The 26,517-nt window shown below is 51.5% G+C and overlaps 10 protein-coding genes across 10 annotated transcripts; 6 read left to right on the top strand and 4 right to left on the bottom strand.

Moving 5' to 3' along the window:
- Positions 1-298: 298 nt before the first annotated feature.
- A1O3_09554 (uncharacterized protein) lies at positions 299-2,224 on the top strand (the record flags this gene model as incomplete). Its single annotated transcript, XM_007739648.1, has 6 exons — positions 299-568; positions 636-752; positions 810-1,021; positions 1,078-1,212; positions 1,267-1,501; positions 1,550-2,224. 6 exons carry the CDS (start codon positions 299-301, stop codon positions 2,222-2,224), a joined length of 1,644 nt encoding a protein of 547 aa, XP_007737838.1.
- A 2,698-nt stretch (positions 2,225-4,922) lies between these two features.
- Positions 4,923-6,891, top strand: A1O3_09553 (POT family proton-dependent oligopeptide transporter; the record flags this gene model as incomplete). The annotated part of the gene is made up of 2 exons (XM_007739647.1): positions 4,923-5,199; positions 5,270-6,891. The coding sequence occupies 2 exons, from the start codon at positions 4,923-4,925 to the stop codon at positions 6,889-6,891; spliced, it is 1,899 nt and encodes a 632-aa protein (XP_007737837.1).
- Positions 6,892-7,169: 278 nt separating this feature from the next.
- Positions 7,170-7,594, bottom strand: A1O3_09552 (uncharacterized protein; the record flags this gene model as incomplete). Its single annotated transcript, XM_007739646.1, has 2 exons — positions 7,170-7,240; positions 7,309-7,594. The coding sequence occupies 2 exons, from the start codon at positions 7,592-7,594 to the stop codon at positions 7,170-7,172; spliced, it is 357 nt and encodes a 118-aa protein (XP_007737836.1).
- A 286-nt stretch (positions 7,595-7,880) lies between these two features.
- On the bottom strand, positions 7,881-9,958 carry A1O3_09551 (uncharacterized protein; the record flags this gene model as incomplete). Its single annotated transcript, XM_007739645.1, has 12 exons — positions 7,881-8,090; positions 8,147-8,173; positions 8,227-8,285; positions 8,339-8,461; positions 8,509-8,599; positions 8,660-8,919; positions 8,974-9,040; positions 9,090-9,142; positions 9,195-9,295; positions 9,351-9,454; positions 9,508-9,598; positions 9,645-9,958. 12 exons carry the CDS (start codon positions 9,956-9,958, stop codon positions 7,881-7,883), a joined length of 1,500 nt encoding a protein of 499 aa, XP_007737835.1.
- A 1,124-nt stretch (positions 9,959-11,082) lies between these two features.
- On the top strand, positions 11,083-12,558 carry A1O3_09550 (uncharacterized protein; the record flags this gene model as incomplete). Its single annotated transcript, XM_007739644.1, has 1 exon — positions 11,083-12,558. One exon carries the CDS (start codon positions 11,083-11,085, stop codon positions 12,556-12,558), a length of 1,476 nt encoding a protein of 491 aa, XP_007737834.1.
- A 1,155-nt stretch (positions 12,559-13,713) lies between these two features.
- Positions 13,714-14,317, bottom strand: A1O3_09549 (uncharacterized protein; the record flags this gene model as incomplete). Its single annotated transcript, XM_007739643.1, has 2 exons — positions 13,714-14,218; positions 14,277-14,317. 2 exons carry the CDS (start codon positions 14,315-14,317, stop codon positions 13,714-13,716), a joined length of 546 nt encoding a protein of 181 aa, XP_007737833.1.
- Positions 14,318-14,751: 434 nt separating this feature from the next.
- Positions 14,752-16,842, top strand: A1O3_09548 (ATP-dependent DNA helicase 2 subunit 2; the record flags this gene model as incomplete). Its single annotated transcript, XM_007739642.1, has 1 exon — positions 14,752-16,842. One exon carries the CDS (start codon positions 14,752-14,754, stop codon positions 16,840-16,842), a length of 2,091 nt encoding a protein of 696 aa, XP_007737832.1.
- Positions 16,843-16,970: 128 nt separating this feature from the next.
- Positions 16,971-18,059, bottom strand: A1O3_09547 (regulator-vacuolar morphogenesis; the record flags this gene model as incomplete). The annotated part of the gene is made up of 1 exon (XM_007739641.1): positions 16,971-18,059. One exon carries the CDS (start codon positions 18,057-18,059, stop codon positions 16,971-16,973), a length of 1,089 nt encoding a protein of 362 aa, XP_007737831.1.
- A 2,005-nt stretch (positions 18,060-20,064) lies between these two features.
- A1O3_09546 (uncharacterized protein) lies at positions 20,065-21,048 on the top strand (the record flags this gene model as incomplete). Its single annotated transcript, XM_007739640.1, has 1 exon — positions 20,065-21,048. One exon carries the CDS (start codon positions 20,065-20,067, stop codon positions 21,046-21,048), a length of 984 nt encoding a protein of 327 aa, XP_007737830.1.
- Positions 21,049-23,439: 2,391 nt separating this feature from the next.
- Positions 23,440-26,225, top strand: A1O3_09545 (uncharacterized protein; the record flags this gene model as incomplete). Its single annotated transcript, XM_007739639.1, has 3 exons — positions 23,440-24,466; positions 24,536-26,011; positions 26,113-26,225. The coding sequence occupies 3 exons, from the start codon at positions 23,440-23,442 to the stop codon at positions 26,223-26,225; spliced, it is 2,616 nt and encodes an 871-aa protein (XP_007737829.1).
- Positions 26,226-26,517: the final 292 nt, after the last annotated feature.

Below are 26,517 nucleotides of genomic sequence, written 5' to 3'. Positions count from 1 at the left end.
GTGGCGCCATACCGACCGAATTGCCGAATAAGGAAATTCCCATCGGCCTCTACCACAACCATCACAACTTATCTCGACATCAAAGACGAGTAGCCAGCTGTCGCATTCCTAAGCCTTGAACTTGGATAAATAATCAGCAAAAGCCTGTCCTTTGAGTCCCTGTAGCGCAAGCAGCCGTCGGGATGGCGACATAGCAGCATACACGTATTCCAAGGCCATAGCGAGATATATATATTGACCGGGGAAGTCTGTCACCGTGAAGTCCATCGTTTCGCCACATCCTGATCAACTCTTTATCATGGGTTTCTTCAATCATTGGAGAACTCGTCGCCAGGAGTCCACTCCCGACCGCGATGTCGAACCCGTTCCCACAGGCGTGCTCCCCAAGGGAGTCAGCTCATCCGCGTCAGATGGCGACGGTGAACCCGTTCGACCTCACACGGATGCCGTTGACGACGAACGTGTCCGATTCCTCGACACTTTCACCCCCGAGGAGGAAAAGAGGGTCATGCGCAAGGTGGATTGTCGTCTTCTGGTGACCATAGGAGTCATCTATCTCGTCAAGCAGGTACGCCATCTTTGGTCCTGGCATGGCCGCAACATGGACTGACGAACGATCGCGATCTCGGTAATAGATCGACGTCAACAATGCTTCGAACGTCAAGGTCCTCGCGGTCGGAAAACCTACCAACATTCTCAAACAACTCCATATGACCGCTGACGAGTATAACTGGGTTCAATCTATCTACTACGTACGGCATCCTCGCAAACGCAGCGCATGTTTGGTATTAGGCACTGACCAGAAGCAGATAAGCTATATCATCTTCGAACTGCCCAGCAATCTCTTCCTGAAAAAGATGACCCCACGAGTCTTTCAGACCAGGATCTGTGTTGCATGGGGACTCGTCTTGGCTTGCCATGCCGCGATTAAAAACAAACAAGGCATCTACGCCGCACGTTTCTTTCTCGGTCTTGCAGAGGCTGGGCTGTTTCCTTCCATCATCACCCAGCTGTGCAACTGGTGAGTTTGTCGCAGACCTACCGGATGAGCCAAACTGACTCGTGATTGATTTGAAGGTACCGGAGTGATGAAATGGGGAAGCCTGTCATGTGGCTGTTTGGCATCTTCAATCTTGCGGGTATTATAGGATCTTTGATCGTCTACGGTATCTCTTACCTCGATGGGAAGCAAGGATTGAGTTCGTGGCAGTGGTAAGGTTGCTCATCTGTGCCTCAGGACTTCTGCTGACATGCATGAACCTGCAGGGTCTTCTTGCTCGAAGGCGTGGCGACTATAGCGTTTGGTGGGCTCATTTGGGTGGTATACCCAGACTATCCAAAGTCTCCCAGAAGTGGGAAGTGGCTCACACCACGAGAGCAGCAGTTTCTCGAGATGAGATTGACAGAGAATGCGCCTCGGACCCAGGATGCCGCGTTTTCTTGGAAAGAGGTGGTCAACACGGTCAAAGATCCTAGGATATGGTCCTTTATGCTGGCCCAGGTATGTTTGTTATCATGAGGCTGACAGACCATGGCTAATGATCCACAGATCCTCATGAACACGGGCGGATTCGGCCTCAGCTGGTTCCTTCCGACCATCACCACCAACCTGGGATTTGCAGGCCTTCCTCGCAACCAACTGCTCAACATTCCCCCGGCAGCCGCCGGTATTATTGCCATTATCGTGGTGGCCTGGATTCTCAAGAAAGCCTACCTACCTCGTCCTCTCCTCGCCATTATCATCGTGCTCTGCGAAGTTGCCACATTCGCTATCTTCTTGGGCACCCGCCATCGTGGGGCCATCTACACCGCCTGTATCCTGGGCAGCATGTTCTCAGCATGTCTCGCCATCCCCTTCTGGTCATGGAGGACTTCATCCCTCGCCGGTACTACAGGAACCGCTTTTGCCCTCGGGCTTCAGTCGGGTCTTGGTCAACTGGGTGGTGTGATTGGTCCCCAGATCTTCCGGCAGAAGTACGCGGCCGATGGTTACCGGGTTTCGTATGGGGTGTGCACTGGGGCATTAGCCGGCTGTTTTCTGGCCAACTGCTTGTCCTGGTACCTAACTCGTAACCTGGAATGGGACGTGCGCCGCGTCAGACGTCAGAGGATACGAGCAGAGAAGGAGGGCCGACTGTTCACCGAAGACGAGGTCAAATTTTACCACGAGCGAAAGCATTTCACCAAGACTTTGAAAAAGAAAGAGGTTGGAGATATTATCTAGTAATGATGTAGCGGAACGTAGCAAGGGTGAATGTGAGAGGAAAAGAGGAACGTCGTTGTTTGTTGGCCTGTCCGTTTCAGCCAGCCTGAATTCATGGAACCGCAGGCCGTCGGAGAAGAGACATGCGTGAAGAGCTGGCACCACCCACCTACCACCCGAAATAGAAGCGACATAGCACACCTTCCTCCACCTGTTCCCATGCGGGGGAAGTTCCCGCTCGATCTGAGGCAACAAAATATTCCCTTGAAGCAGCCGCCAAACTCAACCATGACCGGCCGAATCCGTACATATGTCTCTTTATTCGTACGTTTGGCTGTATTGCAAAGACCCAACAAATATCGCCCCCGGCGACCCCAGCGACCTAGCTGGTCAGGTCACTTTCGTTCTCTGCCAACCCTGCCTCTCTGAGATCGCAAGCTAACTCTAGACTTGTCTTAGGGACTTCCGTCAGCTCTCGGTAGCTTAAGCCTCACACTGGCAAGCTCCATTCACGACCCGAACGCACTCCGCTACCCCTCCTATCGCATTGCGTGAGCAGTTCCACTATGCGAACTATACTCCGTACATGAGCACTTCGCACCTAGCAACATGGATGCCTTCACGTGCTCCAATACTTGGGCCACCTATTGCGGTTCCCATGCAAGCATGAGAAAGCACCAGGATGCCTTGTTGACAAAATTTGGGGGCACCGCGTTGTGGTCTCCCACAGAGCTGATCCCCGATATGCTATAATATGTAGGAGAGCCCCCCAGGTCAAGCAATGAGGGCGGGGAGTTTCTCAACAGGCCATGTTAACATCAATACATGCTCTGGGCTCTACTCCATGACATCTTAAGAGATTGACATCATGGACGTCGTCGTCAAATTCTACTTGCCCCAAGTTCAGTCGAAGCCTCCTGTTTGGCTTTCATAGTCGAGGAGTGTGATTGACATGCGGCAGCTCAATGGACAATACCAACGCAGGGAGGCTTGGCCAGCTTTCCTTCTTGTTGCATCAGCTTCTTGGATTTGCCAAAACACCCGAGTTCAGTCTAGAGATATGTCGATCAGAATCAGGGTCCTTGGGAACTTCGCCGCGTGACAGATCAGGTGCTGGGATGCACTTCCTTCTGAGCTGCAATCTTGGTGGCCTGGAGAGGTCGAGGCTCAGAGTCGGGAATTATCACTGTGCTCTAAATCAAGCTCGTTTTTGGCTATGAATGAGGGTCTGACGAGGAGTCGGTGGGTTTCTGGGAGCGAGATATGTGAGCCACTGAACATCGACAGACAGTGCCAGCTCAAGTACCACTCTGTGGCGACACGACCCACTCGCTGCTCACACTAGAAAACAAATTGTTCGATTGAAAGTTCGATTGCAGTGTACGCAGCATTAGTGCCAACAGTGCTCGCTTGTCTTTCGTCACAGGTACAGTTGGCAGTCCTCGGTGAAGACTAGGCATGTTCCAGCCCTTGACCGAGTGGCAACTCGATATCACAACAGACGGCTGGTGCTGCAAGCGATCCATGATATGAACTCTGATACGCTCGTATCGCATGATGGTGATCGGGAAGGAAGTCGGAACAGCATTTACATCATCTGATGGTGGTGTCATTTTATACGATTGGTGTAGAGCAGAGTAGCGTCTCCTAGCTATTGTTAGGATCTTGGTATTGATAAGAGACGCGACCCTCGATGAGACTAGCGAATTGGGACTACTAGCTGTCTGAGAGCCAGGGTCTGCAGAGTACGAGGTTCTAACGACGCCAATGAGCATCCTCAGAACCCTCGCTTTGAGAGGCAATCTTGAAGCCCCAACCTGAACCCCAGCCTGCTGCGAATGATAATGCAACCCCGTTAACGAAAGACGTTGCAGTCGGGCCAAGCCGATAGACTAGCCTAAGCCGCCTAACCCGCCCAAGGCAGCTGGAAGCTTCAGCACTGGCAGCCCCAGTAGACGCCACGATTGGAAGCTGGACGTCGATCCCTATGCCTGCCATCAAATCAAGGTCACAGTGCCACCCAGCCCGACGGCGTGATTGGTGCTCTCCTGGAAGGCGCTCCTGGGCACAGGTTAGTTCTGGTTTAGCGCTGGCTTAGCGGTGGATTGCCGTCGAAGCTTCGCTGCAACCAGAGAGTTAAGCATGCGGCCAGCTAGCTACTACAGGCCTAGTGGTAGGACATGTACTCCGTAGAGGCTTGGCACTCGGAGCTGCCAACTTCAACTTCCCTGCGTCCCCTGCCCTGCCCTGCGCTCATCCCACCACTCTCGGGGCCTTCGACACGCCTGGACCGTCCAGCACGTATCTCTGGCGTCTCTGATCAGAGGCTGTGGCGCTTGCAAAGATGTAACATCAGACGATGCACTTTCAGCCTCTGGCCCAATCGCCGATCCCAATGGCTGTGGTGGTGGTGATGTTCGCGATGTTCGCGATGCTCGTGTCACTCATTTGGCCTCTATCGCCTCAACATGCACCAATCTTTGCCCCTCCGTTGATAAGCGCCTCACATTTGACAGGAGGGACGGGAGGATTCAATGCTACTTCGCACACTTTGGGTGGTCTCACACCTCCTGCCTCTTCGAGGATAACGGGCCTTCTCGACGAGCAGGAGCTACTGCTACGAGTATAAGATCACCTGCAGAGAAACCACCTCGGCTGCCATCCCCTTCCTCCTCCTATCCTCTCTGTTCCCAACTACTTGGACCAGGTTTTCACCACCATGCCTGTCGACAACCCCGAAATTATCCAGACCGCAGCCTTGGGCGACCTACATGCTGACCAAGGCCGGCGCGTGTCTGTCTCCCAAAAGGTCGACGACAAGACATTTCAGTCTGCTATTCGTCGTCCGTCTGAGGCCGACAACATCCCCACCGCGGAAGAACTTCACGGACCCCATGCGCTGCGACGAGTTCCGGCTCCCATTCCGTTAAAGGTCTATACCGTCGCGTTTATCGAGCTGTGCGAACGCTTCTCATATTACGGGACTCAAGTCGTCTGTAAGTTGTGCTTCGCCCATGGGCTCTGATTGGTGGCACGGAAAGAATCCTGGCTCTGACGTGATAAAAGATTCCAACTTTGTGAACCATTCCCTCCCTCCGGCTCATGGTGGTCCCCCTGGATCGCATCACAACACTGGTGCAGGTGGTGGCACCGAACAGGGAATTTCTGGTGCTTTGGGCCAGGGCCCCCAAATCGCCAATGGCATCAACACCTTCAATACCTTCTGGGTCTACTGCGTTCCCCTGTTGGGTGCGTACATGGCAGATGAGCACTGGGGGCGATACAAGACCATCTGCGTCGCAATCGGCATCGCCATTGTCGGTCACATCGTCCTCGTCATTAGCTCGATTCCTCCGGTCATCGTTAACCAGGACGCCTGCTTCGGCGTCTTCATGCTTGGCGTCATCATCATGGGCTTGGGCACAGGTGGCTTCAAGCCCAACATTTCACCCCTGGTCGTGGAACAGATCAACATCACCAAGGCCTTTGTCAAGACCCTCCCGCACGGCGAACGAGTCATTGTCGATCCAACCATCACTCAGTCCCGGATCTACCATTACTTCTACCTGTTCATCAACATCGGCGCACTCGTCGGTCAGATTGGCATGAGCTACAGTGAGAAGTACGTCGGTTTCTGGCTGGCTTACCTCCTGCCTACGGTGGCCTTCATGACGACCCCCTTCATCATGTGGTGGGGTCGCAAACGATACCAGCAAAAGCCACCGGCAGGCTCCGTCGTCACCAAGGCTTTCCGCGCCCTGTTCTACGGCATGAAGGGCCGCTGGTCTATCAACCCTGTCACCATGTACAAGCGCACGCACGATGGCTCTCTGTGGGAGGCGGTCAAGCCGTCCAACATCCAACCGTCCCAAAGACCCTACTGGATGACCTTTGACGATGCGTGGGTCGATGAGGTTCGTCGTGGCTTCAAGGCCTGTGCGGTCTTTTGTTGGTATCCGTTATACTGGCTGGCGTATGGCCAGTTGACCAATAACTTCACCGCCCAAGCCGGAACCATGACTCTGCACGGCGTGCCCAACGATGTCGTCAACAACCTGGACCCCTTCGCCCTCATCATATTTATCCCCATCTGCGACTCGCTCTTGTATCCCGGCCTTCGCCGACTGGGCATCAACTTCTCTGCTATCAAGAAGATCACTGCCGGATTCTGGCTCGCATCGGCCGCCATGATCTGGGCCGCGGTCGTGCAATACTACATCTACAAGAAGTCTCCCTGCGGCTTCCACGCCAACAACTGCTTCAATGACGACGGTACCGTTAACCCGGCCCCCATCAACGTGTGGGCGCAGACTGGCTGCTACGTCCTCGTCGCCCTCTCCGAGATCTTCGCCTCCATCACGTCGCTCGAGTACGCCTACTCCAAGGCACCCACCAACATGCGGTCGCTCGTGCAGGCCATTGCTCTCTTCACTAATGCCATCTCCGCGGCCATTGCTGAGGCCCTGAACCGCCTGAGTGGCGATCCCCTGTTGATCTGGAACTACGGAGTCTTTGCTGTCGTTGCCTTTGTGGGCGGTCTCCTGTTCATCATCCAATTCTGGGCTCTCGACAAGGAAGAAGACGAGCTTAACTTGCTGCCCGAAGGCCACGTTTATATGGACAAGGATCCAGAGGCATTATCCATTGAAGAGACGCGACGTCCCACCACCATTGAAGAGAAGATTTAGAGTCTAGGGTCGGTCCACGGTGGGGCAAGTTTTGTTGGAGAATCGAGACTGTATCCATCTCGTAGTTGGGGAAGTATGCCAACCAAGCTCGCTCCTGTCTAGCCTTGCGAAGCTCTGTGAATAGATGATGCCGGTCTACTACTGGCACATGCTTTATACCTTGAAACTACCTATCAAGATGAGTTCCCCGACTGTGCTGGTCTCCACCTTTTCTACCATGTAGGGTCCCATATTCTTTACTCGCCTCTGGTAGAGTATGGAGAGCTAGCTCGAGATGACTAGGGGTTATTTCTCGGATAGCGACGACTTGGCTCCACGTCATCGCAGCCTTGACGCAAGCACATGTATTCTGCAGCCTTGAGGAAGGGCTCGAGTTCATGGCTAAGGCGAGCAACTCAGCTACCATGGTCCACGAACCCACCAGACCCGCGCCCGCAATGGAGATTTTGTACAGGACAAAAAGCGAGTGCGCGGCGGCCAGCGCGACCAACACCAACAGAACGGTAATGCCGAATTGTGCAGTCCTCGAGCCTTCCCACCGGTAGCCGTAGCCGTAGCGAGAAAAGGTAGGGTCCAAGCGAAGCCATGTTTCGGCGTCGACCGTTGTGGAATTCAGAAGCGAATCTTTTCCTTCTTGGGTGCTCGTAACCGCGAATCTGCCGACCAAGCCGCCGGATTCGTCGGTCTTGTTCGTCACGAACATGGCAGCTGAATAGGAAAAGATGCCGTTTCACTCAGTAAACAAACTCAGCTAGTTGATGGCACCCGCATAGTCAAGGTCAAGAGGAGGTAAGATCTCCTAGAACAATATGATGGCGGGGATAACCGATGTATTGAAAGCGCACTTGCTCTCTATATCTAAACCCCCGTACTTTCCACCCTCTCTGTTCCTTCCCTTGGCCTCAAGCCAATATACCCTACTCTATCAAAACTTCTATAGATACTCTGCTGTTCCCCATTATTTGGGGTGTCCATCATCTTTTCTGTGTTTAGGTAACCACTTTCAGATCACCGTCCTCCTCCGCAATTACCTCGACTCCGTGTGGTTCGTTTATCTCCTGAAGCTGCCTGGCAAACTTCCTTCGGCAAAAGTACCATGCTGCGACCACGGAAATCGAGGAGCCAACCAAGAATACAAGAGCTATACCATAGCTAAGCCGGTAACGAGGACCAAACTTCGTCTGAAAGATTTGCGGGCCCTAGCTCAGCGTCAGTAACTTCCATGGTTCACGAATCCCCAGTAAGAAAATCTTACGATTATGCCGGCGAGACAACCCACAGCCTAAATTCTGCGTCAGTATGTACTGTCTCGCTCAAGAAAACTTATTCACTCACATTGGTCAGTCCAAAAGCGATTGCTGCTGTGGTCGTCCCCTCCACTGAACGGACTCTCTCTGTCGTCGAGTCAGAGACGTATTTCTCTTCACTAGACTGGAAAAGTCCCTACCTGGCCAAAGAATCGGATATATCGAGAATGTGCAACCACACGCGACGATGAAAAACGTGTATAAGGCATAAGTGTGGTTGATCGTGATAAGACAGATGAAGCAGATAATCTGTGTAATTACCACTAAGGATCGTCAGCATGGAGTCGCATTGTAGGTAGGCTTAACATACTGCCAAAGGCGACAGCAAAGGCAGAGATCTTCTTCTTGTTGATGAAGTAGCCAAAGACGACGACCAAAATCCAAGCAAGTCCATATGGAGGCTACTATCTGTCAGCGGGGCCTGGGAAACGACAAACACAGAATTCTGGGATCGAACATACCATAGTCATAAGCTGGGTTTGAGCCGTTCCTGTGAGACCCATATCGTAAATGATATTGGGCAAAACTGCAGTAACCCCAAAGCCTCCAATTCCACCAAAGGTCCAGATTGATAAAAAGCACCAGTGAGTCGGGTCTCTCAGCAGCTTTTTCAGTCCATTTTTGTCCCAGAATTTCGCTCTTGTTGTTGGTCCTGTCGCTGGCAAGTGGGCAATTATAGCCTCTCTTTCTTCTTCAGTGATAAACTTTGCCGTTTGGGGATCTATAGCGTGTTCTGTTAGCATCTCACCATCTTCCAATTCGCACGTCCTCTTACAATCGGTCAAGATGAAGTAGGTGATAACTCCTATCACTATCATAGGAGTTCCTTCGAGGAGAAACAGCTATATTCGGTCAGCATATGGCACCTTCTTTAAAGTACAAGGACTTTACCCATCTCCATCCAGAAAGACCCCGTAGTCCATTCATAAAGGACACACCGTACGCTAGCGTCCAGGTCAGTCTTGAACATCTATGTATATAGGAAAGAGGTCTTACCTATCAAACCGGCGACTGCCCCGGAAGAAACTCCGATATTGTAGTTGATTCCCAGACGAAGCGGCATTTTGTCTGGATGATACCAAAAGCTAAGATGGTACCTGAATGCCGGTGATTAGCCATCCAGGGTGAGTAGATAACATAGATGTGACGTACACTATAGAAGGATAGAATCCTGCTTCCATAACCCCAAGAAGGAAGCGACAGACCAGAATGCCGGCATAGTTCTGTGTTGCAGCTTGGCAAGCGGAAACAATACCCTTATAGACGTTAGATTATTCGCCCATTACCAGATAAGGCTTTGACTACTTACCCAGGTAAAAAAGATCCTGGCGAACCATCCTGAGGGTGTATATCTTTTCACCATCATAGTTGAGACAGGCTCAAACACCATATAGGGATACCTAAGACGTTAGTATACCGGAGATGTTTTTGTTCTTTTCTCCGTACCAGAATATGCTTATGCACCACGCCCATTGAGAGCTAGTAAGGTGTCCAAGCTGTCGCCTAATGTCCGTCTTCTGCTCCAGGTTCATGATGGCAGCGTTCGAAATGTTCGTCTCCGCAAATTTAAACACGAAGTGCAGGACAGCAAGCCAGACCAAAAGGCGACGGTCAACCTTTTTGAGTGCCCGGAGTAGTACGGGATTGTTTCGAACATCATCGTCGAGTTTTGCGGCAAGAACCACTGAAGGGATGGCTCCTTTATTGGGACCGACTTCTTTCGTAAGCTCTGGTCCTTCGGCAGGGATCTCGGCAGCCATTTTGAGTATTGGAGGTCAATGAAATGTTGGACAGGTTCTCGCGGTAATCAAGGGAGAGAATGAGAAACCAACCAGACTTTAAGAACCTATGGTAATTGACAGTCTCGCCATTCTTTCCAGGAGTCAGTGCATAAGACATTAGGAGCCCACTTCCTACAATCTGAATGTCGCCATATACTAGGACACGCCGGACTACCCGAGGCTGCGCTAGTACTTATATCACCTTGATCAACTACACAAAGCCATTTTAGGGAACAAGATCCTATAATGCCTTCACGGCTGAAATACTTCGCGCGAATACGAACGAGCTCATGACAGTCCCTTTTAGCCCGCACTTCTGGCTCACGTCTGCTTCTTTTGGCGGAATTCTTGTTCCAAAACGAGTGCGACGAGAAAGACTCTTCGTGGAGCATCTCCTCGACATTGACCCGCTCGAGTGGCCGACTCTCCGGATAGATCAGCTCTGCCCATGTGCTGCTATCGTTGGCATTTCTGATATTGCAAGCGTGATAACGACTTGCGGGTACTGGATGATGCAATCTAGGTGGCGAGTCACGAATCTGTATGCGATGAAGGCTCGGTTTTCAGAACGGGGTAGAGATCGGGGAATAGCTGTGGTTATATCAACATTCCAATTAGAGTAACTGAGGCTGCTCGGCGATCAGAACGGGGTAGGGCTCGGGGAACAACTATGGTCACATTGATAGATGATTTCTACCACGAGGTCCGGAGTCCACTGCGTCCAATCAATCGTCTCCAGCCATGAGGCCGTCTTATATCTCGGCATAGATCCGGTAGCTATCAGGTCCGAGTCCTCTTAGTTCAAGAATTGCAACTATAAGTGTGGGCAAGCTAGGGGGTTTTGAGTGCTTTCGGAATCTCGTCTTCATATTGCGTGATCCGTCGTGTTGACAAGGTGGATGCAGCAGCCTTGTCCACCCAGCACTTCCCAACAACGCCGCTGTTCAGTCCGACAGCCAGGAGATGTGCAAAGTTTGCTGCCGGGCAGAGGGGGGCAGAGGGGGGCATATATATAATTTCAGTATGAGCTTTACAACTTACGCTCCTATAAGTTGACTATATTCCGACGAACTGTAAACACACAATCGTTGAGATCACGAGTCATGGCACAGCAGAATACGTCTTCAGCAGGCAGGCTTCGGCCAAATAACAGAAAGCCGCTGATTCTGAACGCGGCCGTGATGAACACACCTTCTCATGTATCCCCTGGCCTATGGAGACACCCTACGAACCACTCAGCAGAGTATACCAACCTGAAGTATTGGACTGATTTGGCCCAACGCCTCGACGATGCCAACTTTCATACCTTATTCATAACCGATTCGCTTGGAAGCTTCGACGTCTACAAAGGCCCTCACAATGCTGGCCCTGCAATTGAGTCCGGGGCTCAATTTCCCATCAATGATCCTCTACTCCTAGTGCCTTCTATGGCGGCAGCGACGACAAACCTCGTCTTCGGTGTTACAGCAAGTGTCACTTACGATCATCCATACTCACTTGCACGGCGGTTCTCTACACTAGATCATCTGACGAATGGTAGAGTTGCATGGAACGTCGTGACTTCTTTCCTTACGAGCGCCGCTCGAAATCACGGATTGGAAGAGCAAATCGAGCACGATGAACGGTACAGGCGCGCGGACGAGTTTTTGGATGTTACCTATAAACTATGGGAAGGCAGCTGGCGCGACGATGCGGTTACCAAAAACATCCAGAGCGGCCAGTATGCAAATTCTGATCTTGTGCAAGAAATACACCATAGGGGAAAGTATTTCAAAGTCCCTGGACCTCATGTCTGCGAGCCTTCGCCACAAAGGACCCCATTCATCTTTCAAGCCGGCTCGTCGAAGGCTGGAAAGGATTTTGCGGCAAAGCACGCCGAGGCCGTCTTCGTTGGCTCTCAACTGCCCGAGCTTGTCAGGCCGACCGTTGACGCCATTAAATCGACAGCGCAAGAAAAGTATGGGAGAGATCCTAATCATATCAAGGTCGTCGTGAGTATCTCAGTGATTGTAGCAGAGACGGACGAAGCTGCAACCCGGAAGAGAGACGAACTACTATCATATGGCAATATCGAGGGGGCCTTGACACTCTTTGGTGGCTGGACAGGCATCGACATGTCGAAGTACTCGGACGACGAGGATTTTCGTTTTGTGAACGACTATGCGATCCGGTCTGTCCTTGACAAATGGTCTTCAACAGTACCCGGCAGTGAGAATCTGCCCTGGAGTAAGAAACGCATAGCCGAGTATATAATGCTCGGGGGGTACGGCGCCAAGGTCACTGGAAGTCCAGAGACAGTGGTCAATGAATTAGAACGATGGATCGAGATTGGAGGTGTGGACGGATTCAACTTTGGCTCGATCACGGTTCCAGGTACATTTGACGATCTCATCAAGTTCGTTCTTCCCGTGCTGAAAGAGCGTGGCTGGCTCAGGGCCGACATCGAGAAGGACAAGGAAGGCGCCACTGCCCGAGAGGTGTTTCTAGGCACTCCTCGATTGACTGAAGATCATCCAGGCCATCGATATACATGGGCCCGCGATGGAGACCGGCCGGTATTTCCCTCAAACACGGAGTAGTTTGTTATAGATCCAAAACTATCATCTAGCTTGTGGACGAAGTTGGCTACGAAGGAGACTATCTGGTAAGGAGCGTACATACATATAAATATGAAAACCAGAGGCGCTCTGTAATGCTCTCCCGCGCTCCGTATAGAGCACCCCAGAGCCCGGAGTAGGCGAGTGCACTTTGGCTTTCCCCTAGTCACTTGATTCTCCCTCGCTTCCATAGGCTACAACCTCGTGACCCAGTAGACCTTAGGTTGGTAGGACTCCGGCGACCCTGATGTCGACCCGGATCCTAACAGCAAGACTTGGTCGTGCTTCACCTCGCGCGAGCCGGGGGTGAGCACAGGGCGGCATCACCCAGGCCCCGATCGGGGGTGAGCCGCGAGCAGTTTTTACTCACCTTGACGTGAGGGCCGAGTCCGTCAGTCCCGAGCCGTGCGCACCGTGCGCACCTGACGGCGTAGTCAGCAGCTCCCCATAGAACGAACGTCGCTTTGACCAGCAACCTGCGTCTGGATTCTCTATCGCCCAGATAGCAAGAGAAGTGCACCCGGTTCAAGGCTTCCCTGATGAGCGGCGGTGTGGTTAAAGTCAACAAGTGGCTAATTAGTGTGGCTGATCTTCGATGATGGACGATAGAGAGCGGGCTCCTGAAACGCACCTGTCAGCACTGTCTCTAAGCTCAGAGCCGTATTGAAGAGCGGAGTTTCATGTTCACTAATCTGAGCTGTCGCGCTCATCGAGTGATAATATCTTCAACTGGTGATCAATATCTGCTCGGTTTAGTTTGAACAAAAACGAATTTCTCGGGCAAGTCTCTCGGTCATGGACTGGACAAATTATTACACGCATAATATTGTGAAAACTGCTATCGTGCGAAGCGATCAGCCGAAAGATTTGCAGAAAACATCCCATTCCCCTAGAAACGTGGAGATATCTGCGTCGTACGTGGAAGTCTGGGGATACGGAGTTTGAATTAGACAAGCCCATAAGTGCCCGTGATTGACACGATCCCAAAGATCGGGGTGAAGTCTGTTCGTACTCTGATATTTTCTGGCAGATGAGCCAACCGAAGACGTGGAAATTCCTCGCTGCATCGTGGTCAAGATTGCAAATACAAACGTGAGATGCCCGACTCTCCGATCTCTAACCATGTGATGTGTAACGTCAAGAAAGTCTATCTGCAAGATAGAAGCCATACCAAACAGTCGCGATCCATGCCGTCAAGTTGGCCAACGAAGATATACCGTGAAGCCGACCAAACTTTGCGTTCAGAGCTTGCATCTCTTTGCTGTGCGGAGGCGGATCATGACTTTTCTTCCCGTCTTTTGTTTCCTGGTGTTTCCGCTCTCGCATGGTTTTGGTTGTCGCAGGTCCGACGAATGCTGCGTTCAGCAGCCCACCAAGGAAGATCGTCAAAAGAGGCGTCAAGACATGGAGTCTGTTGGTCGGCTCGAGGACGCCTGAAAAGCTAGATGAGGTCGTTCCAATGGCAGTCCGTTCGGCGGGGAACGTCAATGCTAGGATGACAGGAAGTGCAGTCTGCAGCGAGAAGTAGATTGGGAAAATAGCGGATTGGAGAGTTGCAAATTGTGGTCGAGGCAGGTTTCTGAAGGCTACGATGCCGCCGATGAAGGACTGGAAGGTCTCAGCACCCAGAAGGATGCCATAGCTAAGGAGACGTTAGATGAACAGTGGACGGCGGTATGGAGTACAGGGACTGTTCGTACCTGATGATATGGTAAGGGGCTGCCGAATAGATTATAGACATGGCTGTACAGAATAGACGTCGGATAAAGTAAAGAAGAAAACAACTCGAGTATACTCTCTCTATGATCTGCTTTTTCTAGCTTTCTAGAAGAAGCTCGAGATGCTCCGACATTGGAAAGTCACACAAGAAGCCGGCGGCACGTCACGTCATTGGTGGTGTGAGGATGGTGATGCCGAGGCACGCTGGCGTCACGGCTCCACACGTGACTACGTTCACCGTTCGCGAGATGCTGCCTGCGCTTTCGCGGGGTCACTGAAGAGGAACAGCCAGCAGACGCGATCAATCGCATGAGCTCAAATGGATGGGCCAGCACCCCCAGCACCCCCAGCACCCCCTAATCATCACTGTTCCAGGGCTCAGGCTTGCGCTGGACCCTGAGATTCGTCAAGCCTCCCCCTTTCACACTCGACGCGCAGGGACGGACGGAAGACGCAATGGACAAAGAAGCAACACTCTACGTTATCGACCTAGCCAGGTCCATGGGCGAGGAACACTCTGGACGAAGCATCAGTGATCTTGAGTGGGCTCTCCAGTACGTTTGGGACAAGATCACAAATACCGTGCTTACGGGCCGTAAAACCCTCCAAATCGGTGTCGTCGGGTTTGGGACAGACCACACCTCCAACGACTTGCAAGACGATGACGGTTACCGCAACATTAGCGTTCTTCAACCCATCTCACAGATCCTGATGCCTCAGCTGCAAGCATTGCCAGCCATGCTACGGCCCAGCAAGACCGATGATCGCGATGTCCTATCCGCCATCATCGTTGCCGTTGATATGATGGCGAAGCACTGCGGGACTCTGAAGTACAAGAAGAAGATTGTCGTGATCACAAATGCAACTGGTCGCATCGACGACGACGATGTGGAAGACACTGCCAGCGAGTTTAAGGGCAAGGGTATTGAACTGGTGGTCTTGGGCATTGACTTTGACGACCCGGAGTTTGGGTTCAAGGAAGAGGACAAGTCGCCAGTGAAAATGCAGAATGAGAAAATCTTGAAGACGCTGGTAGATTTGAGTGGGGGTGTCTATGGAACGATGCAGGAGGCCATCGATGAACTCTCTCGACCAAATATCAAACCCGTCAGACCTACTCCCACCTTCAAAGGCCAGCTGAAACTGGGCGATCCAGAGCACTACGACACAGCACTCTCCATCGACGTCGAGAGGTATTTCAAAACATCCATCAAGAGGCCGCCGACCGCTAGCGCATATGCCGTCCGCGACGCCGCGCTGCCCGAGGAAGACATGAGCGCCGTCCACAGCCTGTACAAGTACAAGGTCAAAGACGAGGAATCTGGTGGAGGCACGCGAGACGTTGAGCGTGACGAATTAGCCAAAGGCTTCGAGTATGGTCGCACTGCAGTTGCAATTTCAGAGTCGGAGCAAAACATCACCAAACTTGAGACACAAGCAGGATATGATATTCTGGGGTTCATTCCCGTGGACATGGTGGAACGCTACATGATTCTCGACAATTCCAGCATGATCGTTGCACAAAAGGGCAACGACAAAGCTGCCATTGCCCTATCCTCGTTGATCCATGGCCTGTATGAACTCGGATCGGTCGCCGTGGGTAGGCTCGTCAAGAAAGACATGTCAGAGCCCATTATCACACTCCTATCACCTTTTGTCGAAACTGACTTCGAATGCTTGATCGAGAACATTCTTACTTTTGCAGAGGATGTCCGATCTTATCGATTTCCGCCTGTCGACAGAGTCCTTACGGTTTCCGGAAAGGAGTTGACGGAGCACCGCAACTTACCCTCAGAAGAGTTGTTGGATAGTATGAGTGAATTCGTTGACAGTATGAGCCTGGTGCGTGGTGATGAAGAGGAAATGTGTATAGACGACACGTTCTCTCCAGTTCTGCATACTATCGAAGGGGCGATCAAGTATCGAGCGGTGCATCAGACAGACGACATTCCAGAGAAGTCAGAAATGTTCCTTGCATACTCGAGGCAGCCCGAGGAGCTCCAGGAGCAGACTAAAGGCGCGCTGGCTCGATTGATTGCTGCTGCGGATGTCAAGAAGGTCCCGCCCAAGACCAAAGGTCGGAGGAAGTATCGGGAAACCGAGAAGCCCTTATCCGGCCTCAATGTTGACGACCTCTTCCGCAAACAGAACCGCACTCAAATCTCTCCAGACAATGCCATTCCGGAGTTCAGACAGATGTTAGAGCAATCTTCCGATCTGAACTTGGTGAAAGATGCTGTCCAACAGTTGGCGTCAATATTGCAGGATTGGATCCTCCGCAGCTTCGGAGACGCGAACTATGACCGAGTCCTGGAAGGTCTGGGAGTGATTCGGGAAGAGATACTGGGGTTTGAAGAACCAGCCTTGTACAACGAAGTCCTGCGCGACCTCAAAAAGAAGCTGACGGCTGGAGAGCTAGGTGGCAATCGAACCGACCTGTGGTACCGAATCCGCGTCACCAAACTTGGTTTGATCGCCAATGACACCTCGCCGTCTTCAGATGTCAGCCGGGCGGATGCCGACACATTCATGAGTCTGAAGGGCTAAGAAGCCGGTCCCGGGCCAGGTTGTTGTTGAGATGGATGAATGCATGATCTGAAAAAGCAACATCAAACGTGCTGGAACGGTACAGATACCCAATTGATGAAAGCATTACATGACCGGAGCTCTTTTTTCTAGGAGATTTTGCCTATCCTTCTCTTCGCAATGTTGATCTTCCCTTGCACGCGGTCGGTATCTTCGTCGACCATCCTCAGCATCTCGTTCTGGACTTCAAGCTCTTGATTGATGGCAATGCCCAGTTCTTTCTGTCTTTGAACGATCTTCCGCAGTTCCTCGACGTCCAGGTCTTGTGAGGCCATCTTTTGCTTCTGTAGCTGTAGCACGCCTTGATTGTCCAGCTCTCTCGTCTCGGCAGTCTCCTTGCCCAACACCCGCCCGCTCGCCTTTGGTTTGGACCCAATGAGCTCCTGCGTTTCTTGCATGGACGCAACGGCGCCATCGAGTTTGGATTTGGTGGCCATGGCATTCAAGAGATTTTCGAGGCCATCGCGATCCTTCTTCGCCGAGGCCAGCAAGTCCTTTCTTCTTCGTATTTCGCCGTCTCCCAGTCTGTGCACTCCCCATTCGCCGTTCGTGGCTTTTCGGATATTCGCGAGACCCTGCTCTAGAGCGGCGACCAACGAGCCCGCCTTGACCAGACTGCTCTTGGCCGCAGCACTGGCCTCGTGTTGTTTCTGAGGAGTTGAAGCTTGATCGCGAGATGTCAAATTCAGTCGGGCGTCTTGTAGATGCGTTTTCAGATCTCGATAGCAATCTAGCCAGACCACGGCATCTGTGATGGGTGCGCCGCCTCCTCCTGGCCCTGTGATGACCGAGTGCAGAGCACCAGCCTTACTTGACGTCTGGTTCGCAAAGGAACTTGGAAGATTCAAGAACGCCCTCCACACACTTGTCGTACGCCATCGTGAATCCTCTATCTCGTTGATTGTCTTCAGGTATTGTTCCAATTTTTGCCGACGGTCTTCCGTGAGCTCTGGGTTTGAGACCGTCTTCGAGAACCAGGCCTTGGGGGGGATGGTAACAGGAGGCGGCGAACCAACCTGGTCGGTCAGTCCATTGTGCAAAGCGACAAAATCCGAGTAGCGTTTCTGGACAGTGAAGGAGCGAAGAGGGAGGCGCAGTGTGATGTTGTACACTGTGTACGGTTTCGAGGTTCCGGCAACGGTGGTGTTGGGTATTGAGATCTCAATCTGAGGTGCCATGACGATGACTTTGGAGGCTAAGAGGACATGAGATTGTGGGAACGCATAGAAGACTAGAACAGGCCAGAGGCCATAAACAGGCGGTTCGTGATGTTCGTGATGTTCGCGACGTTGATCGAGACCTTTGCATAGGTAGGTAGGTGTGTCAAAAGTCAAGAGATGTTCGACTCGGGCGCCTGCGCAGTGACGTCGCGCCGATCAGGGTCTCTGCGTGCCCGTGCCCGTGCCAGCATCCTGCAACTAAACAAATACGGAGTATCTCAACATGTCGGTGAAATGGCCGCCGAAAACGGCGGTCGTGGGCGCCGCTTTTGGCCTCCTCTGCACCCGCGCGCGTGGCCCGCCAACACCACGATCTCACGTAGCCCTGTGGTTTTGTCGTCGTAATGTCAGTCTTCTTTTCTATACACCACCGATTGCCCCTCGTACTGTGCTAGCTACATCCCTCGACCGAGTTTCTCCTATCTTTCCATTTACGTTATTATATAAAGCCCGTCCCTATTCTTATGCGACTTACCCTCTGTCCACTATGTCCCACTATCTTTACCTAATCTCTAGCCCTCTGCGACGGCGCTCGAGTTCAGCTCTCTACCATGGCAGTCACCCGCAGCCGCTACGCAGCACGAAGCACAAGAAAAGGCTCGAGGCCGAAGAAATCGTTCGCCGCGGTGGTCGGCCACCTGGACTCTAGAACTGACATCTGCCCGCCGGCATATGAGGACAGCACCCTAAACGGCATTGCATCCACATGGAGACGGTGGACCAGGTCAGGCTTTCCTTCCACCACAGCAAGTATATCACATTAGCCTCGCTTTAGCTGACTGATTTCCCTATAGATTCTGTGAACACGTTTACCGCGAGACCGGCCACTTCTCCTCCTCTGATCCTGTCGAAGTATGCCGAAAACACTTAACCTACCAAGTCGCTAGAGCCTTTCTTGAATATGACTGTGAGCAGTCATCCCGTACAAAAGCCTCGTCACTTTTTGTCTTTGCCAGAACGTGGAGGATGGCCGTACTTCAGCACATGTCCAATCCGGTTGATCATATTATCAAGATGGATATGAAGAATGTATAACTCCTGGACACCCCGATGAGTGTCATAGGCTGACTTGACATTTACGAATCAGTTTATTACGGATAAGCTCATTGACAAGTATGAACTCAGTGAGGAGGGTCGGTCCGACAGAATATGGATTCCGACGACATCTTCAGCCTTGCCCATTTCTTTTGGGTCATTAATGATGACCCCTATCCTCTCGAGCGAGACCGAATTCAGCATTGGACGCTCAACATATTTTGTGGCTCTACAACCGCACGCGCGGGGACTGTGATCGATAGTTGCTACTATGGTCGCAATGATGCCGTACAATACAGGGACATTCAGCTGTACGCTATACGTGACCCGGACCACCCGCCCCGAGGCGTGAAATTGGGTATGCATATTCGGCTTCGTCTCCTTAAAGGGAAACGAAATAGAGGTAATCCGTGAGTTCTCACCTCAGTCAGTATATAGATTACGTGCAGGCCCTGAACAATGTCTGCTGACCAGGTTAGGCCTGTGATCAAGTTTACCGAACGCCGTGACACACCGTGCTTCTGCCTCGTCAAATTCATCCTTGGCCATGCATTCCGCGATTCAGCCTTCGCAAGCCCTTGGATCCGTGATCCAATGGATTTATGGAACATCAAAATCCCCAGTCGCCTTAAATCTGTCCCGATCGAATAGGCACCAGACTGGAAGTTTGCTCCTGTCCTTCGCCGAAGCGTCCGAAACTCGATAGGTAAGATTGTAACGTCTCCTAGTCAAGCAAGTCAATACAATCAGATGGCCACCTGGAACCGATGACTCGGACGGGCATTTAGAATGGAATTTGAATTCAAGATGCTTCGTCGCACCGCCGCAGCCGCTATAAATAGTAAGGCCACTTCCGCTTCTAATCTTCTTTTTGCGTATGAGATTAACTAGAGCAGAAACTACCCCTTCCAGCGTACGTAATCAGGTTATGGGCCATGCCCACGATGGAATCTACCAGCGTCACTACCAGAATGATGTGGTGGACGTCGACATCGTCGCTGCTGTTCTAGAGAAACCTTCGGACGAACGCTCCATGCGCCTCCTTGGCCACGTTTCTCTGACGCGCGACCCGAATGCGCCTACCAGCCTGACCTTGGCTCAACGACGCCAGCTTAGCTCGAAACCAGAGATCCGGGCGGCCAAAGAAGGATGGCTCCAAAGTACTAAGGCGATTCGGCGCGATTTTGTTACTCTCTCTAAGGCGAGAAAGCTAGCCCAGGAGACTCCCGAATTGCGAACTCGACTTTCTGAGCATGACAAGCTATTCCGCACTTACAAGAAGATATTGACGAAAGATGAGACCGACGAACTGCAATCGCTCCAAGCCGAATATTTCCAGACGCTGGGTTCGACCTGTTTGGAGAATCAATACACCGGACAAGAGGAAGCTGATGGCCCTACTCCTGCTACATTTGCATTTTCCGAGCGTCAGGGGCTCGCAAGGCTGCTCTTCCCAGCGCCCTACGAGACACCCTCCTATGATGACCAGATTCAAAATAGCGCTCAGATCGTCCGTCTCCTATGCGCTCTCTGCGGTCGCCGGGACAGTCAGCGACCGCGCAGAGCCAAGCAGAAGTGCGACCAGTTGGATTCCCCACCGGCCCAAGATCCAAACCCCAATGATTGCTTCATCGACACCTGCCCGGAAATTTTCCCCATCGTCTTCCCCGGGACTCAGCGCCTCTTTTGTCTCGGCGATGACAGTCTCGCTCCAGAAATACGGACGCATTGCTTCAAAAACAGCTTCTTGCTGACAAGACACGTCCAAAACCAACACCTCAATCATCTTGCACCTAGTCTTGCGTTCGTCTGTCCGCACCCCCACTGCCAGGTGACCCGAGTGGAATGTCTTGACGCGAGTCATTTTAAAATTCACGCGTTGAATGTTCACAATATTGTCCACAGCCCCTAAGGCGTCGGAGGGAGATGACGAGAGATCTCGGCGAGTCTACTTAAATATGGATGAAGATTTTGGCTTCAGATACTGTATAATATATGTATGCTTAGCCCGCCATTGGACCAGGGGAAAGTGATGAGGTTTAAGAGGAATGGATCCTTAGGTAAGTTCCAAGACGCTGAGGGGAATTCGTTCGAAATGTCTCAAGGTTTATTAATTCTTCCTCGATGTTTTCTCATTACCATCCTTTTCTGTACACGATGTATCCTCGTTTGAAGGACACCGGCCTTCGATAGTGTAGTCTTTATTCTCCGGAGATTAATCGCTCTTGTATGCCGAAGTGCCTAGACGGTGATTCATATTGGAATCTTTGGTAGACCTTTTTACTAGCTGATTACTAAAGCGGTATACAAAATCACTGGGACACTTTCTAACCGGCGGAGGGTATATTTTGCCCTAGATACCACGCCGTGCAGGTTAGCTCGCTAATTACGTATAAAGAGGATAAAACTGACTAATTGTTCTTCCGACCGAATCTATTCACTCTCGGGATTAGAATTGAAGGTATATACACGACCATAAGCCTACACGACAATATACACATCGACGTTGTATAGGTGGCCAAGTTCGAATCCCTTGGTAAAAAGACTCTTGCGGCGGCGCGCCAGCCTTTACTGCTTTAATTTCTTATTACTTCCAACCTTGTTATTCATTTCTGTATCCTGAAATTATCTTAGTCTTAAGGCTTTAAATCGTTGTTTTACCGTGAAGGACGATAAACAAATATAAATCTCCGCTTGTAGTACTTCTGACAGGATCACGAGCAGGTTAAGTCTAGCAACAAGGCTCCACATGGTTTCCACGGTCTCATGCAGTCGACTTCGACTTCGACTTCGACTTCGGCGACATTAATGGTGAATTCGAGCCTTCGTATGTCATGCCTCTCGTATAATGGTCGCTGCTCTCACAGCTTTTCAATTTTCCCACCAGAAGTTGTGGAAAAGGAGCGTAAAGTGATTACGGTACTTCATCCTTTACCCACCCTCACCCCCAACCCAAAAGCGTGGTATTGTTGGTGCTCGGCGTTTCTCAGAAACACAAGCCAGGCCCGTGTTGACCATAGGAAGATCCGGAGAGGATCAAGTATTCTCCAGACCAGGAGCCTTCAAGTCACCTGATGCAACATTTGACAAGTTGCATTCTTATCGTCCAATGATATTCGCAGCTTTCTTGATCCGTACTGAGCGAAGCAAAGTAGGATGAAGACGCTTAGTCACGTGAAATAGTCTTGGCATACGCGCTCAATGTCGCCTTCTCGCGCCTGCGCTGCATGCGCACTCACTCATACAGCACCGCGGTCTGTGCATTGTGGTACCAATTATCAAAAATGCCACTATCCATCGTTCACGGTCGGTGCTGCCGTACTTATCCACCACACCCTTGTCCGGTACTTCGATGCAGATCATCAAACAGCCGAGGACCAACCCGAGTATGGTCATGGGTAAAATTACAGTAACACCACCGCCACGCCAGCCACAAGATGTGGCTCATCCACATCCCGTCTATCATGATATCTTCTACCGCCTTATTGGCCCTTGAGCAGTAATTAATCCACCCGCAGTGCACGTGATTGTCTCTCTGGTATAATAATATTGGCGTCTGTGTGACAATGATCGTTCGTGGCCTGAAACACGTGACGTGCACCCAAGTAAGGCGTTCTGGCGCTGCCCGTGATTTTGATGGTGCTACCAGATGTGACTCAACGGAGGAACATGATGAATTCTGCTAGGTCCTGGGGACCGTCTGACTATATACTATCGGTAATTTACATAGGGCTACTAGCCTGTTTCGAAGGTCTTAAACGGCTAGCCTGTGACCGTCCGGACGTTCTTGACATTCCCTTGGCAACCCTGTCAGTCACACCTGCACCCTCGCACCCCTCCTTCGATCTAAGCGCTCTACAACCCTCAGGTTGGCTATTTAGCCGTTCAGCTGGCGACCAGCAAAGCCTAACACGATGTCGCTACTGTTGCGCTGCCGCTGCAATCTCGGTCGCCTACGATTAGGCGCAGAGACTACAGATTCTCGACGTGAATATCGTGCCGCCGTTGCCCAGCGGCCTTTTCTTCTTACCCTCGTGCTTCACTGACCCATTCCTATCCTGAAAACAGTCTCAGCCTCACCACCCACTTTTTGTGTTAGGCACTAACAATGGCGGTATAGCCCTTGCTATAAGGACGCTCTCGACGATCCCTCTCAGCCTGATCATCGTATCTCAAAACTCCACGATTTCTCTACCGCACCTCATCCTCGTCATCCTTATACTCATTCCACCGGTCTTGTTCGAGAACATAGATTACCTCTTAATATTTGTTCGATCTACAATAATCGTTGATATCCGTGCCTATGGCTCGCAATCTTTCTCTATCGATCGACCAATATCATGTGGGAGTAGTGTGCGCTTTACCCCACGAGTTGACTGCGGTGCGGGCCATGCTGGACGACGTGGATGAACCACTCCAGAGTAAAGATGCGCAGGACAATAATAGCTACATCCTTGGACGCATGGGCCGACACCATGTGGCGATTGCATGCCTGCCAGCAGGCGTCGATGGGACCAATGCTGCCGCCACCGTAGCCAAAGACATGTTGAGAACACTCACTGGTCTGCGGTTTGGGCTGCTGGTGGGGATCGGAGGGGGGATCCCTGACCACCGGAGTGGTCGCGATATCCGGCTGGGCGATATCGTGGTCAGCCAGCCAGACCATACCTTCGGCGGAGTGGTCCAGTACGATCTAGGGAAAACCTTGAGAGGAGACGAGTTCAGGCGTAAAGGATCCCTCAACAGCCCCCCAACCCTGCTTTTAACAGCACTTAATTCTCTTCGATCACAAACTGGGCTCCAAGAAAGCCCTGTACCCAGATACCTCAAGGAGATGACTCAAAAGCATCCCGGTCTCGAAGATGAGGGATACAACCCCCCCGGTGTCGAAAAAGACTATCTTCATTGCACTCGATGCGATCCGTCCCAATGGTGGTGGATATTGTGGACTTTGTGGCTCTGGCTCTGGCCGCTGTCACGTTGTGGGTTGTGTGAGGATGGTCAGATTCGGAGACCGTTACGGAGACACCAGAATCCCATGGTCCACTACGGGACGATCGCGTCAGGGAACCAAGTGCTCAAAGATGGCAGACTGCGAGACCGCCTGGGTCAGGAATTCGGGGCGATTTGTGTGGAAATGGAGGCGGCTGGCTTGATGAACAATTTCCCTTGCCTGGTCGTGCGAGGGATTTGCGACTACGCGGACCATCACAAAAACGATGCGTGGCAGAAGTATGCGGCTACCACAGCGGCTGCATACACTAAGTGGTTCCTGACGCACGTGACACCTCAGCAGACAGCTGGCGAGAGGCTGGTTCAGGAAGTCATGGGTAGGTACTGATATTTTGAGAATGATTTGTTATCTCAAGAGGGCAATCAATGTCTGATCTCTTCCTTAGGTATTTTATCCGATCATTTAGAGGTTAGTAAGGAGATGCTGAAAGAGACGAGACAGCAGTCCTCGAACGAAGAGACACGGTACCGGAATGATCAATATCAAGACTGTCATCGGGCATTCAAAACCAGCACGTACGAACAATTCAAGGATGTCAATCCCGATCGGGTGGAGGGCACTTGCCAATGGGTATTGTCCCACTCCCAGTATCAGCAGTGGCTCACCAAGACCCATGATGACCTACTCTGGATCTCGGCGGATCCGGGCTGTGGCAAGTCGGTCCTCGCCAAATCGCTGGTGGACAATGAACTTCACAATACTGATCAGCATACGGTTTGCTACTTCTTTTTCAAGGATAACGAAGTGCAGGACAACGTGGCCACGGCTCTCTGCGCCCTCCTCCATCAACTGTTCTCCCGTCAGCCTGAGCTAATTCAATATGCAATTCCGGCATGGGAGAAGACTGGCGACAAGCTCGTGAAGGACGTGTCAGAGCTATGGCGCATATTGGTCGCCGCCGCAAGAGATGACCAGGCTCACGACATGACGTGCGTTCTGGATGCGCTGGACGAATGTCAACTCTTGGATCGACGGTGGCTGATTAAGATGCTTTCCCGGTTTTACACCCAGGTATCAGCCTTCCCGTCGTCAATGCGGCGAGGCCGACTGAAATTTCTCGTCACTAGCCGGCCCTATGATGATATACAGGTGGAGTTCCAGAAGATGCTGCACGATCTCCCTACGATCCGTCTAAGAGGTGAAGAGGAGAACGACCAAATTCACCAAGAAATCGACTTAGTCATCCGAATGCGAGTGGGAAAACTCGCGACTGACTTAAAATTGGATAACAACACCAAGGACCAACTGGAGACCCAACTTCTGGGGATGGAGCATCGCACGTACTTGTGGCTATATCTCGCGATTGAGAGTATATACCAGACTTACCGTAACAGTTTCCGCCTGGAGGAAGCATCGATCCAGTTACTGCCGTCTAGCGTGGAAGACGCATACGAGAAAATTCTAAGTCGCATTAATCAGGAGCAGAGAGGCAATGTGAAAAAGATTCTCCAGATTGTGGTTGGGACACGGCGGCCGCTCCAAGTCGAAGAGATGGCCATCGCACTCGGCATAGCCACGTCAACTCACGCTATATCTCTACACAAGGCTAAACTCGACCCTAGGAGGCTGGAGAATAATATTCGCGATTGGTGTGGTCTCTTCATCTTCATTAACCATGGGCGAATATATCTCATTCACCAGACGGCTAAGGAGTTTTTGGTTGGTGGGAGCGGTGCCACTACCTTTCTGTCTGGATGGAAGCATTGCCTCAATCCGCGAGGCATTGAGAGAGAGATGACTCAAATATGCGTTGAATTTCTGTCCTTTGACGATGTCGCGGCAACAGCAAAGTCTTTTCTCCGCGAATTCCAGAATTACCACACTCCTAATGACTTTTTTGAAGGAAACAATCATAACCAAAGTTTTTTAGTCTATTCAGCAGAACACTGGCCATCTCACCTACGAGAGGCAAACCTTTCTCAAGATGATAGATTAATACCTCGAACAGTTGATCTTTATCAGGTCAACAGCCGTTTATACGACGTCTGGTTCCCAATATTTTGGCAGGCGGCGAAGCCATATGGCAACCTTCCGGAGATGAGTCCGATACGGCTTGGGGGACTTCTGGGTCATGAGAACATACTGAAGTTGATATTACAGCAGAAAGAAAATTACGGTATTGATGAACCGGATAGTGACGGCCGGACAGCATTAATCTGGGCGAGTGAGTATGGTCACGAGAAGGTGGTGCAGACACTCCTCGACAAGGGAGCGGATGTCAATGCTCAAGGAGGAAGATATGGCAATGCGCTCCATGCAGCATCACGGCGTGGTCACGAGAAGGTGGTGCAGACACTCCTCGACAAGGGAGCGCATGTCAATGCTCAAGGAGGAGAATATGGCAATGCGCTCTATGCAGCATCAGAG

Source organism: Capronia epimyces (genome assembly GCF_000585565.1).
Source record: "Capronia epimyces CBS 606.96 chromosome Unknown aczIQ-supercont1.10, whole genome shotgun sequence".
Lineage (NCBI taxonomy): Eukaryota > Fungi > Ascomycota > Eurotiomycetes > Chaetothyriales > Herpotrichiellaceae > Capronia > Capronia epimyces.
The sequence above is the reverse complement of the archived record's forward strand: the minus strand, read 5'-3'. Positions and strand labels throughout refer to the sequence as shown.